Source organism: Cyprinodon variegatus, unplaced genomic scaffold (genome assembly GCF_000732505.1).
Source record: "Cyprinodon variegatus isolate N-32 unplaced genomic scaffold, C_variegatus-1.0 Scaffold319, whole genome shotgun sequence".
Classification (NCBI taxonomy): Eukaryota; Metazoa; Chordata; class Actinopteri; order Cyprinodontiformes; family Cyprinodontidae; genus Cyprinodon; species Cyprinodon variegatus.
Window position 1 is genome coordinate 247,626 of NW_015150772.1, and position 14,358 is coordinate 261,983.

Sequence of the window (14,358 nt, forward strand, 5' to 3'; positions counted from 1 at the left end):
CAGTTGAAATAAGAATCATTTACTTCAGCATTGAGTTCCGTCCCAGTGTTCACGGTGATGGACGTCTGTGTCTTCGGCAGGCGTAGAGCTAACAGAACTGGCAGCGTTGCGAGGCAAGGGCTCAAACATGTACGGCTGTAAGCCTTCTACACCAAACCAAGCTTCTGCTGCCCTGGCGCCCTCTTCCACAATATCTTTGTCTCCGCTTTCATCCTCTAAAAAAAATAAATAAAAAAATGTATGACGGAGGAGACCCATTAACGACCTCTGACACAAAACTCTCCTTCACTTGCATGTTTCCCGCTTTCCATAGCATTCCTTGACAGTGTCGTTGCTAAGTGCTACTGGGTCCCAATGTAATTTCCCATTGGAAACCTACTAGCAGTAAGTTGCTAACTGGTTAGCAAGATGCTTCCGAGAAACCGGCCACAACCAAACTCTTGTGAACATTCCGCCACAACAATCCCGCCCCCTTGATAATCGACCAGTCGCATTCACTTCATTCACCCGTGTAAACTTGGGCACCACTTGGGAGAATTTGGAAATGCAGCAGTTGGAACAGCCGCTTCCCTACGACTTTAAAGGTGTTGCAGGGGGTTCTAACCATTAGTTTCGTGCTCAATAATGTCAGTGACCAAGCTGCATGCTGTTACCAATACAATGCATTTCTCTGATATATGGTATAAGGCCATATTTGTACCTTACACCAGAAAGAAAAGCAGAGTAAAGAATAGGTTTAGAACAAGTTTGGACTCTTCTTTTCTCTTCAGAAATAAAAATTCATCCAAATATTCATTAGTGGGAATTAAACTACAAAGAGAGGCTCTTGTAACAAAGTAAAACTGTGACCTATTGTTCACAGCAGTGGGTTGGTCTATAATGTTAAAATAGATGCTCACTCATCTTTATTCTGATATGTTTATCATGGGTTTCTCTCTGAATGTCCCTGCAGTATGGTAGAGGCCTCTCAGCAGTGATACTATAAGTGAGTCTGGGATTCGGCAGCTGTCTGTGTCTGATTTCCTGAAGATGGTTTATATACCGGCTTCTGAGAGAAGGAAAGGAGGCCTTGGACCAGCTCCCCTCTGGGATATTTGAAATATTCCCATTTGTTTCCCCTGACCTTTCTCTGTCAGCGTATGAGCAAACACAGGCTCATTTCTACTGCTGCCTCCCACATTGGTCTTCTCTCATACTTTCACTTTCATTCACCCCCATCTGTTTGTGCAGCCTCTACCCTCTCCTCCGTTTCTATCTTTGTCACCCTCTCATTTGACTCAATCTCTCCGTCTCTTTTTGTTGAGATATATTCAGGCGGGAACAAAAACAAGCCATAGTGGAATGCATGAGCAGCTGATCTGGCGGCGATCACAGTACAGCTGAGATGAGCTTTTACCCCTGCTGCATTCTTTTCTGATCAGATGATACGCAGGCACTAATCGAAACCACAACTCCTGACATTCTCTCTCTGCTTGGTGCAGTTTCTTTGCTTTGAAGGCTCACTTGGTCATGTTTGCATGTGCTATTACTAGCGGAGGCTGTATTTTTTTATTTTTTTTTTCATTGGCGGAACTTATTTTACAAATCCAGACCATGATTTACATGAAGAAGTCAGATTGTCCTGAAGTGTTCTCTTTCAAACGGTCTTTAATTTTATGAAGCTCCTCTGTTGTCTTTGGACACCTAGTTGAACGTTAACCAGGTAAATGAAGGAGCCTCTTAAAGGTCTTTTTTCAAACATCAGTGGAGCACCATGACAATGAACTGGAACACATTGGTACAATCAAACATTTATTATCTTACAATGGGATTATATGTAATAGCTTAACGCCAAGCTAGATAAAAGTGTAAAGTGGAAGAAAAGGAGATGAATTGTTTTTAATCATTAAAAGAAAAATCTGTTATGTAAACTCTTTACTCTTAAACCCCTAAATAAAGTCAAGTGCACACTTTGAAAACATTAAGGACAACTTTTCCAGCAGTCACCTTGAAGGGTTTGCCACAAACTATCCTTATAGACAGACATGGTCACCCAGCAGGTAATGGTTAACATTTATCAGAGAAGCTACCAAGAAGCCCCCGGTAACCCTAGAGGAGCTGCATAGATCTCTAGTTCACCAAGCCAAAAGAAGTCCTGTTTTCTTTTTGCTCTGTACCATACAACACACAGGAAATGGTTAGTAGTTCTGTACCTGCATCATATAAAATGAAAGTTTGTGGCTTCAGCATGACCAACTGTTATAAGCTCTATATAATATCTTTTTGTAGAAACTACAGTTAAACCTCTCGAAATCAGGCGTCTGTTTTTCTAATTAGAAATAAAGCACCTTTTACAGCTTGTGATGCTAACTTTGCTCTGTAGCAACTTTAATATCATTATTCTTTCTAAAAATGATTCGAGTTGATATTTCCCTTAATATTAAGCCCAAAACCAACAGCTCATCCTCTCTGCTTCTTCTCTCCAGGTTACGACTTTGCTGCGGTGCTGGAGTGGTTTGCTGAGCGCGTGGACCGCATCATCCTCCTGTTCGATGCCCACAAGCTGGACATCTCCGATGAGTTCTCCGAGGTGATCCGGGCTCTAAAGAACCACGAGGACAAGATGCGTGTGGTGTTGAACAAAGCGGATCAGATCAGCACCCAGCAGCTGATGAGGGTCTACGGGGCGCTGATGTGGTCACTGGGAAAAATCATCAACACACCTGAGGTATAAAGCCCCTAGGGAAAGTTCATTTTAACTATTTTCTTGATTTTTAATTTTTCCCTGAAAAAACAAGAACGTTTCCTACGTGGACTAATTAGCAGGTCGACGACACCTTTGGACTTTTTTTGGTGAAAAATTTGACACTCTCTGACAGGCCTGGGCAGACGTTGAGTCAGAAGATGTTTTAAAACGAACGAGATGATAAGTGTTCTGACATTTTGATTTATGCTTTTGGTTACGTTGAGACCCTGAACTTAATGAAAGCGAACAGCCACCTTTTCAGATCCCATGTCCTATCATGTGACACAGTCATCTGATTCTACCTGACGAGTTAATGTTTGATCCAGAGCCGTATTCATCTACCGGATCCCAGAGAAACCTTTGGCTCTTGTAGGTCATTATTTATTGACTTTCACTCTGAGTTGCAGCAGAAAGGTTTTGAATCACGATACTTTTATTTCAATATTTCATCTTTGTTTCACTCACAGCCTCACAGCTGTTCATTATGTCACATCCTATTTGCCACTTTTGTTTGTACAGCATAAATGTTTGTGCAGCAGCCGTCCTCTGTCATGCTTGTGACCTATTAGAGAATTTCCTTTAGTGTGCGAGTGTGGGTAGATGAAAGTAACTGAGAGGAAATGGTGTCTTTTCTTTTGTTTTTAACCTATGGAAACTTTATTCCAGGTGGTCCGCGTGTACATCGGGTCATTCTGGGCTCAGCCGCTGCTGGTCCCTGATAACAGGAAGCTGTTTGAGGCGGAGGAGCAGGACTTGTTCTTGGACATCCAATCTTTGCCACGCAACGCTGCTCTGCGCAAACTTAATGACCTCATCAAAAGGGCACGCCTTGCGAAGGTTAGTATTAACAAGATCAGAACGGACTTAATGATCAACCAAGGAGAGATTCTCAGGATACCACAACCTGGAGTAAAATCGTACTGGATCCACAGACATGTTTCATTTAAGGAAAATAACTTGATGCTGTAGTTTGCCAGCGTAGTTTTCTTTTACTTTTCCTGCTTAAATATTTCCAATTGCTGAATTGGTCACAGCCGTCAAGTCAAACTAAATATTAAAGCATCTTTGAAGATGGAAACATGAGCTCCAACATGCTATATAGTTAGGATCTTTGTTTCTTTTTTTTATTGTTTTTAGATTTTCACCTTTTTTAAACTAAAATATAAAATTAAAAAAACTCTTCCAAGTGCTTGAATTAAAAAAGCTAAAAAAAACATATTTTATTAATACAGCTACTAAATATTGAATATTGGTTATAATTGTGTCATTTATCAAGCTTGCTGTGTTTTGCAAACAGCCAGTAAAAGTAAGTTCAAAACGTCATATATTCAATTCGCTTAAATGAGGCTCAAGAAGAATAAAATCACATCTTCAAACTCAGCCGGATTCAGGATCAGAATATTTGCATAAAATTAAAAATTACACACGACATTATTGATGCAACTATTGGAGGCTTACTGCTATCTGAAAGGTGTGTCTACTTGTTCCGTCTTATTGCCCAGTTTATGGGCTTTCTACTTTCTCACATCATATATGTTTCGCTCCACCCATGACATCTGTTGCACAAAACTGGGAATTTGTTGTGCAACTTAGGGGAAGGTTTTTGACATTAACCACAAGCTAAAGGAACTGCAGTGGTATGTCAAAAGATTGTTGCGATTTTCAAAGAGCAAAAAATTAAAGGTCAGATTTTTAAGTTCTATTTCTAATAATTTTTTTCCCATAGCTTTGACTTGATTTGCTACAAATCTGATTATTTTCTTTTTCTCTAACCAGGTGCGCAAGATAGATAGATATCTATTCTTTTAGTTTTAAATGGTCTTTATCATCTTGCATTAGCGGTTAGCACAGCTAGCATTAAAAAGTCAATGGTGTTTAGTGCTCAGAGAAAGCAGGTGCTTCACCTAAATCTGATTTTAAAAAGCCATCAAATATTTCTGAATAAAGGATGTCCCATGACAGATAGAGGTGGAAAAGTAATTTTCCACACAGGATGAAACAAGTAATTGATTTCATCATTACTGATTTTTTTATTTTTATATTTGTTAATTAACTTGATAACAGAGTAATTATTAAGAACAAACAACCTGAAAGCTGTAAATATGTCAAAACTATACATAAGATATATTTATTTTACACTAAGGTTAGAAAACCTCATCAAGTGGATATTTTGTATTAACCTGCTTCAAATTCTATAAAATAATAAATTCTCCTATTACACATCTTTTGTGAAGCGGCTAATCCATTAATAAAAAATAAAAAAAAAAATGATTAAACAGATTAATAGATTTAGCAAAAACACTCTTTAGTTTTTACCACATTTTGCTGCAGTTTTTAGCCTTACTGTTATCTGCAAAAAGTTTAGCTCTTGACTCAATGAGTCTAAAAGTGTCCAAGTGTGAGTAATGATCACTCGGTAACAGCTCCAGTGATATTTTTTGGGTCACCAAATAAATCTGTTTTTTAATCTGCTTTGAATTGTTCTCGATCTGCAAAGAACACTATAAGCTAAAAAAGCAATGAAAATGTTGCTTGTGTCGTCGCCCAGGTGCAAGCCTACATCATCAGCTCCCTGAAGAAGGAGATGCCCAGTGTGTTTGGGAAGGACTCCAAGAAGAAGGAGCTAATCGCCAACCTGGGAGAGATCTACCAAAAAATCGAAAAGGAGCACCAGATCTCACCCGGAGACTTTCCTAAACTTGAAAAGATGCAGGTGAGGAATAAAAAAATAGGAATGCAAACAAAGAGTCATGGGCTCATTTAAATGATCTGATGCCTTGGAAAGAAAACCTATGGAGTGAAATGACCTTTCAACCTTTACTTTTCACATCTCTGCCCTGGTTTCCTGCCGCTGCCCTTCAGGAAGGGCTCGGATGGGGATGGGATTTATTTTTCCTCCTTTCTCAGGAAATCCTGCTTCTTGCTCTCTGCTTCCATTGGTCACCGTTGAGGACTGATCTATTTCTATCTTCAATTCCTGTTTTGTTTCCTTTCAGGAGCTGCTGAACGGTCAGGACTTCACCAAATTTGCATCCCTGAAGCCCAAACTGCTGGAGTCGGTGGAGGACATGCTCGCCAACGACATCGCCCGTCTCATGGCGATGGTGCGCCAGGAGGAATCTGCTATGCCGAGCCAGGTGGTCAAGGGTGGAGCCTTTGAGGGAACCATGACCGGACCTTTCGGCCACGGCTACGGCGAGGGAGCCAGCGAAGGCATCGACGAGCTGGAGTGGGTAGTGGGGCGTGACAAGCCTACATACGATGAGATCTTCTACACTCTCTCTCCCATCAACGGCAAAGTGTCCGGTAATGCTGCCAAAAAGGAGATGCTGAAGTCCAAGCTCCCCAACACGGTCCTAGGAAAGATCTGGAAGCTGGCCGACGTGGATAAGGACGGCTACCTCGACGACGAGGAGTTTGCTCTGGCCAACCACTTGATCAAGGTGAAGCTGGAGGGTCACGAGCTGCCAGCCTCGCTGCCCGAACACCTGGTGCCTCCGTCCAAACGTGGGATAGCGCTGCAAGAGTAGGGCAGCGGAACGGAGATGGGCCGCATCAACACTCATGTTCAGGACTCTCAGTGCCAAAAGTTCAACCGCGAGCATGAACAGCTTCTTCCTCCATCATGCTGCAATTCCCCCAGGCTTTCTGACACACTGGGACGAGGCAGCGCTGCAGTGTTCTTCACCAGAGAGAGACTGGAGTGTTTCTGGGGGGGAGGTGGGAGGATCTGTCTTTGTTCATGGGGAAATATTCAAATTTATATTTGGGGAGGAAAACAAGGGGGATAGGATGATCTAAAGACAGAAGGGGTTTATGAAGAGATGGGCCTGAATGTGGATTTATGAATCCTGTGTAAACATGTCTTATAAGTATACAGTCATTATAAGTTGATCCAAAGATATATAGTCTGGAGGAAAAGAGGAAATGAATTGAAACAGCTGTTAGAATTACTTTATATTTTTGTATTTCTTGACTGTTAACTTTGCCTCTTTCCAAAAGCTTCCCTTTTTATTATTTTGCAAGATGAATGAAAGAGTTCTGTACTGTGAGACTTGCTTTCTAAAGACACACCCAGTGATTGACAGTGTGTCAGAAGAAAGCCTTATTCAAAACCTTTAAAGTTAAGAAAGTTATAAAAGAATAAATATTTGCTGAATAAACTTGAACTGAGTCACTGTTGTGCTTATCATTTTTTTTTGCTTTTGGTTTGAGCCTGTGGAGGTGTGTGTGTGTTTATCTGCCCTCTACAGGCCAGAAGAAGACACACAAGGTCGTCTAGGAAGATCTTGGTTAAAACCCTTGATAAAGACAGACCTTGACATTCACAGAAACTGCAGCGCAAATATTAAACAGGAAGTCCTAAAAGATTGATATGTAATCATCAAGTGTGTTATAGTCAACATCGCTGCCATGTGTCAATTCAGTCACACATATGTGTCAGACTGTTTTGTCATTTACCACAATTCATCCAATTGCTTATTACATTAGAAAACAATGTCTTAATTCAGAGGCTCTGCTCATGCATTTCTGGTTCAACCCTCTCTGTTTGCTTATGATCAGATTTCACCTGTGAGGGAGTTTAAAGGCGCCCTCTTGTGTCTCGAAATGGTTATTACAAGACCTCAACTTTATTTTTAAAATGTATTATTGGAAAAATTCTAAACAAATAACTTTGATTATAGAATAATTTCATGTTTTCATTAGATTTTTTTTAAAAACAATTTTCTTAAATCCCCATTCATGCGTGGACAAAATAATCCCTCGTTTAATAAACGGTATGGAGAGGGAAAAAAAGGTCACAGAAATAACTTTAATCTGACAAAAGTAATACAAATTCTATAAAAAATGAACAAATGAGTCAGACATTGATTTTCAACAGAATAATTTTAAGAAATTAATTTAACAGGCCTGGACTATAATTATAGCAGGCTTAACTTAATACTTTGTCCAACCTTATGAGTCAATAACTGCAGATGATTCCTGCTCCTCTCAGCAGGTACTTTGGTCCATTCCTCATGACCAAACTGATTCAGTTGTCTCAGATTTGAAGGTTATCTTTTCCAGATGAATAGATCAATAACATTTACATCAGATTCATAGAATGACACTTCAGAATAAGCCAATGTTTTATTCTTATCCACCCCTGGCTGTTTCTAGCTGTGTCTTTTGCATCATTATCCCCTTAAAGATCCATGACCTGAGACCGAGACCAAGCTTTCTTACACTAGACAGCACATTTCTCTCAAACATCTCTTGATAGTCTGCAAATCTCATTTTTTTTTTATATAATTCTGTGGATGCATGAAAGCAATAAAATTAAAACAAACAATAAAAAGCAATTCCTGTTTTTCATTTGTTCATTTTTATTTATCACTACTTTTGTCTGATCCATGTTGTGTCTGTAATCAGTGTGGGTTATCTTTCATTAAACAAGGGGATATTAACAATTTTGTCCATGTGCGTAGGTTCAAAGAAATCCTCAAACATCCACTTCTTAAATAAGGGCTATAGACACATGTATTGACAGAAATCTGACTGGATAGGTTGGCACTAGAAATGGTGGATCTTTAGGTTATTAAATAAAAGTACCACCACCATGCTTTTGCCCTCTAATACAGAGCTGCTTCACCTTGATTCTTCTTACTTTGTAATTACCAAAAGTGATGTAAAAAGCCTGTAACTGTTGTGCAGGTCTAGTTATAACAATATTCTGTCTTAGACTTAGACCACTTTATTAATCCCACCAGGGGAAATCCGTTTGAGCAGTACATGAGACAAACAAACAAAAATAAACATGTAATAACATAAAAAAATAAGATGATAAAAAAAAAAAAAAAGAAAATAAGAGAAATGTGAAAGGGAGCTTAAGGACCAACATTAATAATAACTTAAAAAACACAGAAAGATAATAAAAAGATAACGCAGCCATCTTTAAAAAAAAAATGAAAAACACACCAGCCACCCTACATAGAATTTAAAAGTCAAATAGCTGTTAGTATAAAAGAATTTGCATAGCGCTTTGTTCTCCAGTGAGATATTACATGGAGGCGTCCTGAAGGCAACAAAAACAATTCATATTTGAGAACCGAGGATCACATCAGCTTTTCTTTGTTGCATTACAAACAAATTGCAATAAAAAAAAAATGTGCGCACATTTTAAAGCACTAAAATTAAAAAAGACAAACCCTATAATTGCTTTTGCTCATTTTATTTTCTTCTCCATGTTGCATTTGGTAAACACCCTATGATGTTTTCTGTCCTCATTCAAAGCTCCACAGTTCCTCATATTCAGGTTAATGCACTGACAGGAAGCTGCTGGAATGGACACTGGTGTGTAAAGTGAGCAGGAGCACGACTCCACATCTGGGTGTTTATCTGTGCACCGTGTGTTTTTGGAGCTGTTAGCCTCCTCCAGCCTATATCCATCAGTCACACTGTTTCCTCTTTCCTGTCTTCTTCCAGAGCAAAGCCACGCTCTTTTCATAATTTCCTTCCTTTTGTACAATAAGAGCTCGTTTTTGTGTTTCCATCTACAGTCCTGTCTCTCTGCTGTCCCTCATAATTAATCAAGGTTCTGGCACATGTAGGTCCCCACCTCCATCCCTCTGTCCCACTGACCCCATTCATGGGGGGGGCACTGGGTCTGCCTTATGTAACAGAAGCATGGGGTTGGATGTGCTGCTTCTCAGAGCCAGGTGAGGAATGAAGCACCTGTGTGTGTGGGAGCGGATCATCTAATTACAGCACGTCGCCCATGGCAACTGCTCTGAAGATGATTAATGATAAGCAGTTTTTTTTAAATGCCTTTTATTTAACTTGAAGCACTAAAATGTTTCCTTGGGGTTTAGACGCCATCAGTTCTCTCTATGCGAACCAAATTAATTCTTAGTTTACATAAAGAGTGGAAAAATATGATAATAACCCTTTATGTCCTACATAATGCAGTTTGTTGGATCAGTTATTAAAACTTATTTTCCTAATGAGATTTTTTTCTGTGTTGCATCTGTCTTATTATATCGCTCTTTGTTTCTTAACTAAGCAGGTACAGGAATTAAGCCTTTTAATCCAGTTTTATCTGATTTGTTAGGAATTAATGCTTTTATTTCACGTTTGAGAAGATCCTGGTTCCCTTGTGTAATGACATCATGTGGTTGTAAAAGTGTCCTTGCAGGAAACATGCATTATATCTCTATATACAGTATCCTGCAGTCCCGCTTTTGTTCCCTTAAACTATCTGCGTCTGTTTAATATACAAAGTCATTACATGCCTATTTTGTTTTTTGTTGTTTTTTTTCAGTTCAGTCAGCTTTGTTATAATAGTACTCCATTTTCCATACCTGTACTCCTCACTGACTGAATACGTAGTTTTTATTCCCTATTATATGCTGCATGTTTAAGGATCTACTGTACTGGTTGCTTTTTAAGGGTGGAGGAAAAACCCAGGAGCTCCTTAATGCTGTAACGCTAACACTTCTAAATGCAACACAACTTTTTTCCTTTTAGATTTGTACATCAAATCAAGCGTGTAATAATTTTTTGGTTTTACTGTCAGTCAGTTAGGTACAATAGATTATCTGTGATATTGTGGGGCTAGTTTTTATTAAAGGTCCTAAATCATAAACTGTTTAAAAATCCAGTAAATTATACACCAATATTTTGGTCTCAGCCAGAAATCCAAAGTTTTTTTTATGTGTAAACTAATTTTCAAATTAATACTCTCTAATCAAGGTCCCTTATTCTCCTTCAACAATGTAATATACAGTATTGATCATTCAAGCTTTTATGGTGAAACCGAACTGAGCTGTTTGTTTGATGTGTTTATCGCAAACTGAAAATTATTTTATATTTTATCCTTAAACACCTTAGCAACAAGGTTTAAATGCTTCTAGATGCACGTTATCTTCTAAATCTATAATTTTCTGTTAAGCCAAAGCGTTTTCACCATCAAATAATCTGAAGAACAACTTTTCTCTGCCATGTGATGCAAAAATTTTACTTGCAGATCAGGCCTAAAGAAAATAAAATCAGGTGCAGCAAATAAACCCTGATTTTTCTTATCTAAAGGTTTTACACACCAATGTTAAACTAATACTTTTCATGTGCATTCAAGGTTATTGTTTGGATCTGCAAACATTTCTCATTTCAATTTTAGTTGTTTCACAACTAAAGATTTTTTTCCCCCCTTTTTTGTTTTGGTTATTCTTATAATAAAATGTACTAAAATCAGGAATTATGTGAAGTTCAACAGGGGAAAAAAACGTAGGGATAGCAATACTAATACATAAGATTAAATAAGAAGAAGAAATCTTTTTTGCTACTTTGGACCCAGAACACATCAGAAAAGAACAGCCAGACATCTAACAGCACTTCTCTGTTTAATACTGAGTCTGTGGGAGGAGTTCACATTCTTTACTGGAAGCTGGTGAGGTTTCTTTTTAAATAATAAAGGAATATATACATGAAATAAGTGCCAATAAGGATAAAAACGTTAATAATCAGCTGAAGATTGGTGGATTCATAATGTGCTAAACTTGCAGCGATGTGGAGAATTCAAGATCATACATTCAGCTTTCAACAGAAAAAAAAAACTGAAAAAAGAACACAAATTTTATTAAAATTGGAGATGGATAGAAATAAAAACTGTAAACAAGTCTGTGGAGTCTTCATCAGGGCACACGCTGCCCTGTATTGTCAGCAGTGAGGAGGCTGGACATCAGGTCTTTGAAAGCCCAAAGCTGTTTCTTGAGGTAGGCAGATGTCTCCTTTAGTTCACTTTGTCTTTTTTCAGTTCATTTTTTCACTTTCTCTCTCAGCGAGGCGGCTTGTCTGTAGACTGAGGAGCTCCAAACACTTCCTGTGATGCGTAGGTGATGTACAGGAAGCCGTCAGAATCTCTAAAGTGGGAATAGATCTCCCCCATGCTGGAGGACATGCAGGACATGCTCTTCCCCCCAACCAGGAGGAACAGAGTCTGTGTCTGGTCCAGAGCGATCTTATTCCTGAGGAGAGAAACAAAAAGGTCAGAGGGGCCAGTTGCTGAAGGCGTCTGAGAGGAGAGGAGGAGATTTACCTGAGAAGACAGAGGAACTGACCCAAAGTAAGCTCAAAGGGAACTAAAAACTTGGTTTTGTCCAGCAGAGGGAGGTTCTTCTCCCTGACGTAACGCTCAACAATCACCTGATTGCAAAGAAACAGCAGTTAGAAATTACTAGTTATAAACAAAACCCAATCAGCATGAATTTATATAAGAAATATGAAGAAAATGTAAAACTTACAGGCAATTTGTTGGGGAATTTAGAGCGAATATTGCACACCTCATCTTTTCTCGTTGCTGAACACAAAAAAGGAAGGATTTTATTTAAAGCATCATCTAAGCAGTGAAGGCAGAGATGGAGGAAACAGACCAGAGTAGCAGATTTCAGAAAGTCTTACCGAGGCATTTCCTCTGCTTGAAGGGCATCATCTCCATGGATTTCTCAAAAGGAGCCATGTTTGGGGAGTTTTGGAAAGGCCAATAGTGATGGAGGCACCAGGGTGAAGTCCCCTCGGTTGGAAGTAAGCAAACCTCGGTGAGCTGCAGTGACTGCTGGGGTTTTATAGAGGAATAGCCGGGAGGAGTCCAGAGACGCTCCTTCTCCTGCTGGATGAGGTGAGGTCATAGGGGTGGTTGAGATTCACATCATCCTGCTACGAAGTTCTCTCACATCTGCTTGACACTTGACAAATGCTTTCCAGGCACATGGAGAATGAAGACCCAAAATCACAATAACTAACAAATCCACCGGGGGGGTGAGGGAGGGGGCACTAATTTTTTCATGGGGAACCAGAAAAAAAAAGATCAGAGCAAAAAACAGAGCAACAGTTTATCCTTTGATAGAGACCAGAGAGCTGCTGCAGCTCTGAAATGAAAGAAATTAACTATCCCTGTCAATCAGGTAAATTCAAATTTTCTGTTGCTCCAATTATAAACGAGTATTTTAGGTTTGACACTGTTAATTTCAACTTACTTAAAATAAAAATCCCTCACCATAAAAATATTTTTCAAGGTAATGAAGCTGAAAGTATTGCATGGCAACGTGATGTCACACATTTTTTGGTAAATGTCACCTGATTGGCTAACTATTTGATGACAGGTGTGGTTGAGATCAAATAATGGGTTCTTCTCATTCAGATATGATAGTAACATGTCCTACCTACCTACATATATATATATATATATATATATATATATATATATACCGTATATATGCGCCTAGGTCTTTGCAGCTTCTCCAGAGTTACATTTTAATATTCTCAATATATACAAACTGAGTTATGTTTCTAACTTTGTTTAGTGTTTCACTATGTCACTATGGCAATCGCCTATGTAAGACCAACTATGGAAGCTCAACATGCACAAAGTCTGTCCCTGACAAACAATGCTACACCTAGGGCCCACACCCTGATACTGGTACAGTTGGCAAGGTCCTCCTACAATCATTCTACCATCTTTGCAAGAAGGGCAGTGCAGGTGAAACACTTCACTCTGTTATCAAAGAACTGGGGTTATGTGAGTTAGCAGCCTTTAGTTATTTTTCTTACTTTTTTCAGTGTTTCACTATGGGAGATGTAACCAACTCCCAAATTATAAACACAGCCCCTGAAGCAGGGGATCAGTCCAGGGCCCAACAGTGATCCCACAGAGAACCAGCAACTCCTGGCTCCAAGACCCCCTGAGTCAAAGATGGTCCCCTGTTAGAGAGCTGCCCTGCAAACATAGGAGAGCATCTGCTGTGATCTGATGAGCATTTATGGATAAACACCGCCCCTTGCTGGTTGAAATGCCAAACAACGTAGCATTTTATGTTGATTTATTTTATTTCTGACTCACACATTGGAGCAATGTTAATAGAAAATAATTGAATTCACGTTAAAGTGTTGTTATGCTTAGAAAAATCTAATCAGATTTTTTTTTTATCTAAAATAATTAATTATCATGAAATGTTGAATATTTTAAGCTTCCTTCAATAATGTATGGAGACCAGAGAGCACCAGCTGCAATTATTGCTATTAGTTTATTAATCTATTTATATCTTTTTATTTGTAAAAAAAAAAACAAAAAACAAATTTCAATTGAAATTATATAGAAATGTTATTGATTATTTTTCTTTTTCTTTCTTTTTAACTTTATTTTGTTTCTTAGTTCATATTGCAATTAACTAATGGGGGGATTTATCATTAGGTAATACTTGGCAGCTGCCCAGGGCCCCATGTTCCTGGGGGCCCCATAAAACTATGTTTACATGTATGGTTAATGCAACTATTCCTTATTTGTGCACATTAATTTTCTTTTTGATAAAAATCAAATCAGAGATTTTCTTTCCCTTTCAAAGAATTTTCTTCTCTCATATCCATCCATCCATCCATCCATCCATCCATCCATCCATCCATCCATCCATCCATCCATCCATCCATCCATCCATCCATCCATCCATCCACTGAGTTGTGTCTGTTTTCCATCAACAATAGGTCGCATCTGCATTTCTGTTTTTATTCTATTTTAGCTTATTCAGTTTTATCAGCTGTGGGTACATTTATTTTAAAAGAATGACTTTGGATAATAAAACATAAAAAAGGAGAAAAGAAAGAGT

General features: G+C 38.7%; 2 protein-coding genes across 2 annotated transcripts in view; one reads left to right on the forward strand and one right to left on the reverse strand.

Moving 5' to 3' along the window:
* LOC107090988 (EH domain-containing protein 1-like) overlaps positions 1-6,902 on the forward strand; it is a 19,960-nt gene extending 13,058 nt beyond the window's left edge. The window contains exons 3-6 of the mRNA XM_015384660.1: positions 2,466-2,707; positions 3,392-3,562; positions 5,274-5,438; positions 5,722-6,902. Coding sequence (XP_015240146.1) covers positions 2,466-2,707; positions 3,392-3,562; positions 5,274-5,438; positions 5,722-6,255 — 1,112 coding nt within the window. The 3' untranslated portion in view covers positions 6,256-6,902. The remainder of the gene's footprint in view (positions 1-2,465; positions 2,708-3,391; positions 3,563-5,273; positions 5,439-5,721) is intronic.
* A 4,300-nt stretch (positions 6,903-11,202) lies between these two features.
* On the reverse strand, positions 11,203-12,267 carry LOC107090982 (microtubule-associated proteins 1A/1B light chain 3C-like). Its single transcript, XM_015384652.1, has 4 exons — positions 12,161-12,267; positions 12,004-12,059; positions 11,799-11,905; positions 11,203-11,727 (listed from the first exon to the last, which is right to left on the reverse strand). The coding sequence occupies exons 1-4, from the start codon at positions 12,216-12,218 to the stop codon at positions 11,538-11,540; spliced, it is 411 nt and encodes a 136-aa protein (XP_015240138.1). The 5' UTR covers positions 12,219-12,267; the 3' UTR covers positions 11,203-11,537.
* Positions 12,268-14,358: the final 2,091 nt, after the last annotated feature.

Excerpts from the sequence above, each read along its gene's own strand:
- LOC107090982 (XM_015384652.1), bottom strand. The coding sequence starts at position 12,218 with ATGGCTCCTTTTGAGAAATCCATGGAGATGATGCCCTTCAAGCAGAGG. Across the intron at positions 12,060-12,160 it reads CAAGCAGAGGAAATGCCTCG|CAACGAGAAAAGATGAGGTG; the intron begins GTAAGACTTTCT and ends TTTTGTGTTCAG. Across the intron at positions 11,906-12,003 it reads AATTCCCCAACAAATTGCCT|GTGATTGTTGAGCGTTACGT; the intron begins GTAAGTTTTACA and ends CTTTGCAATCAG.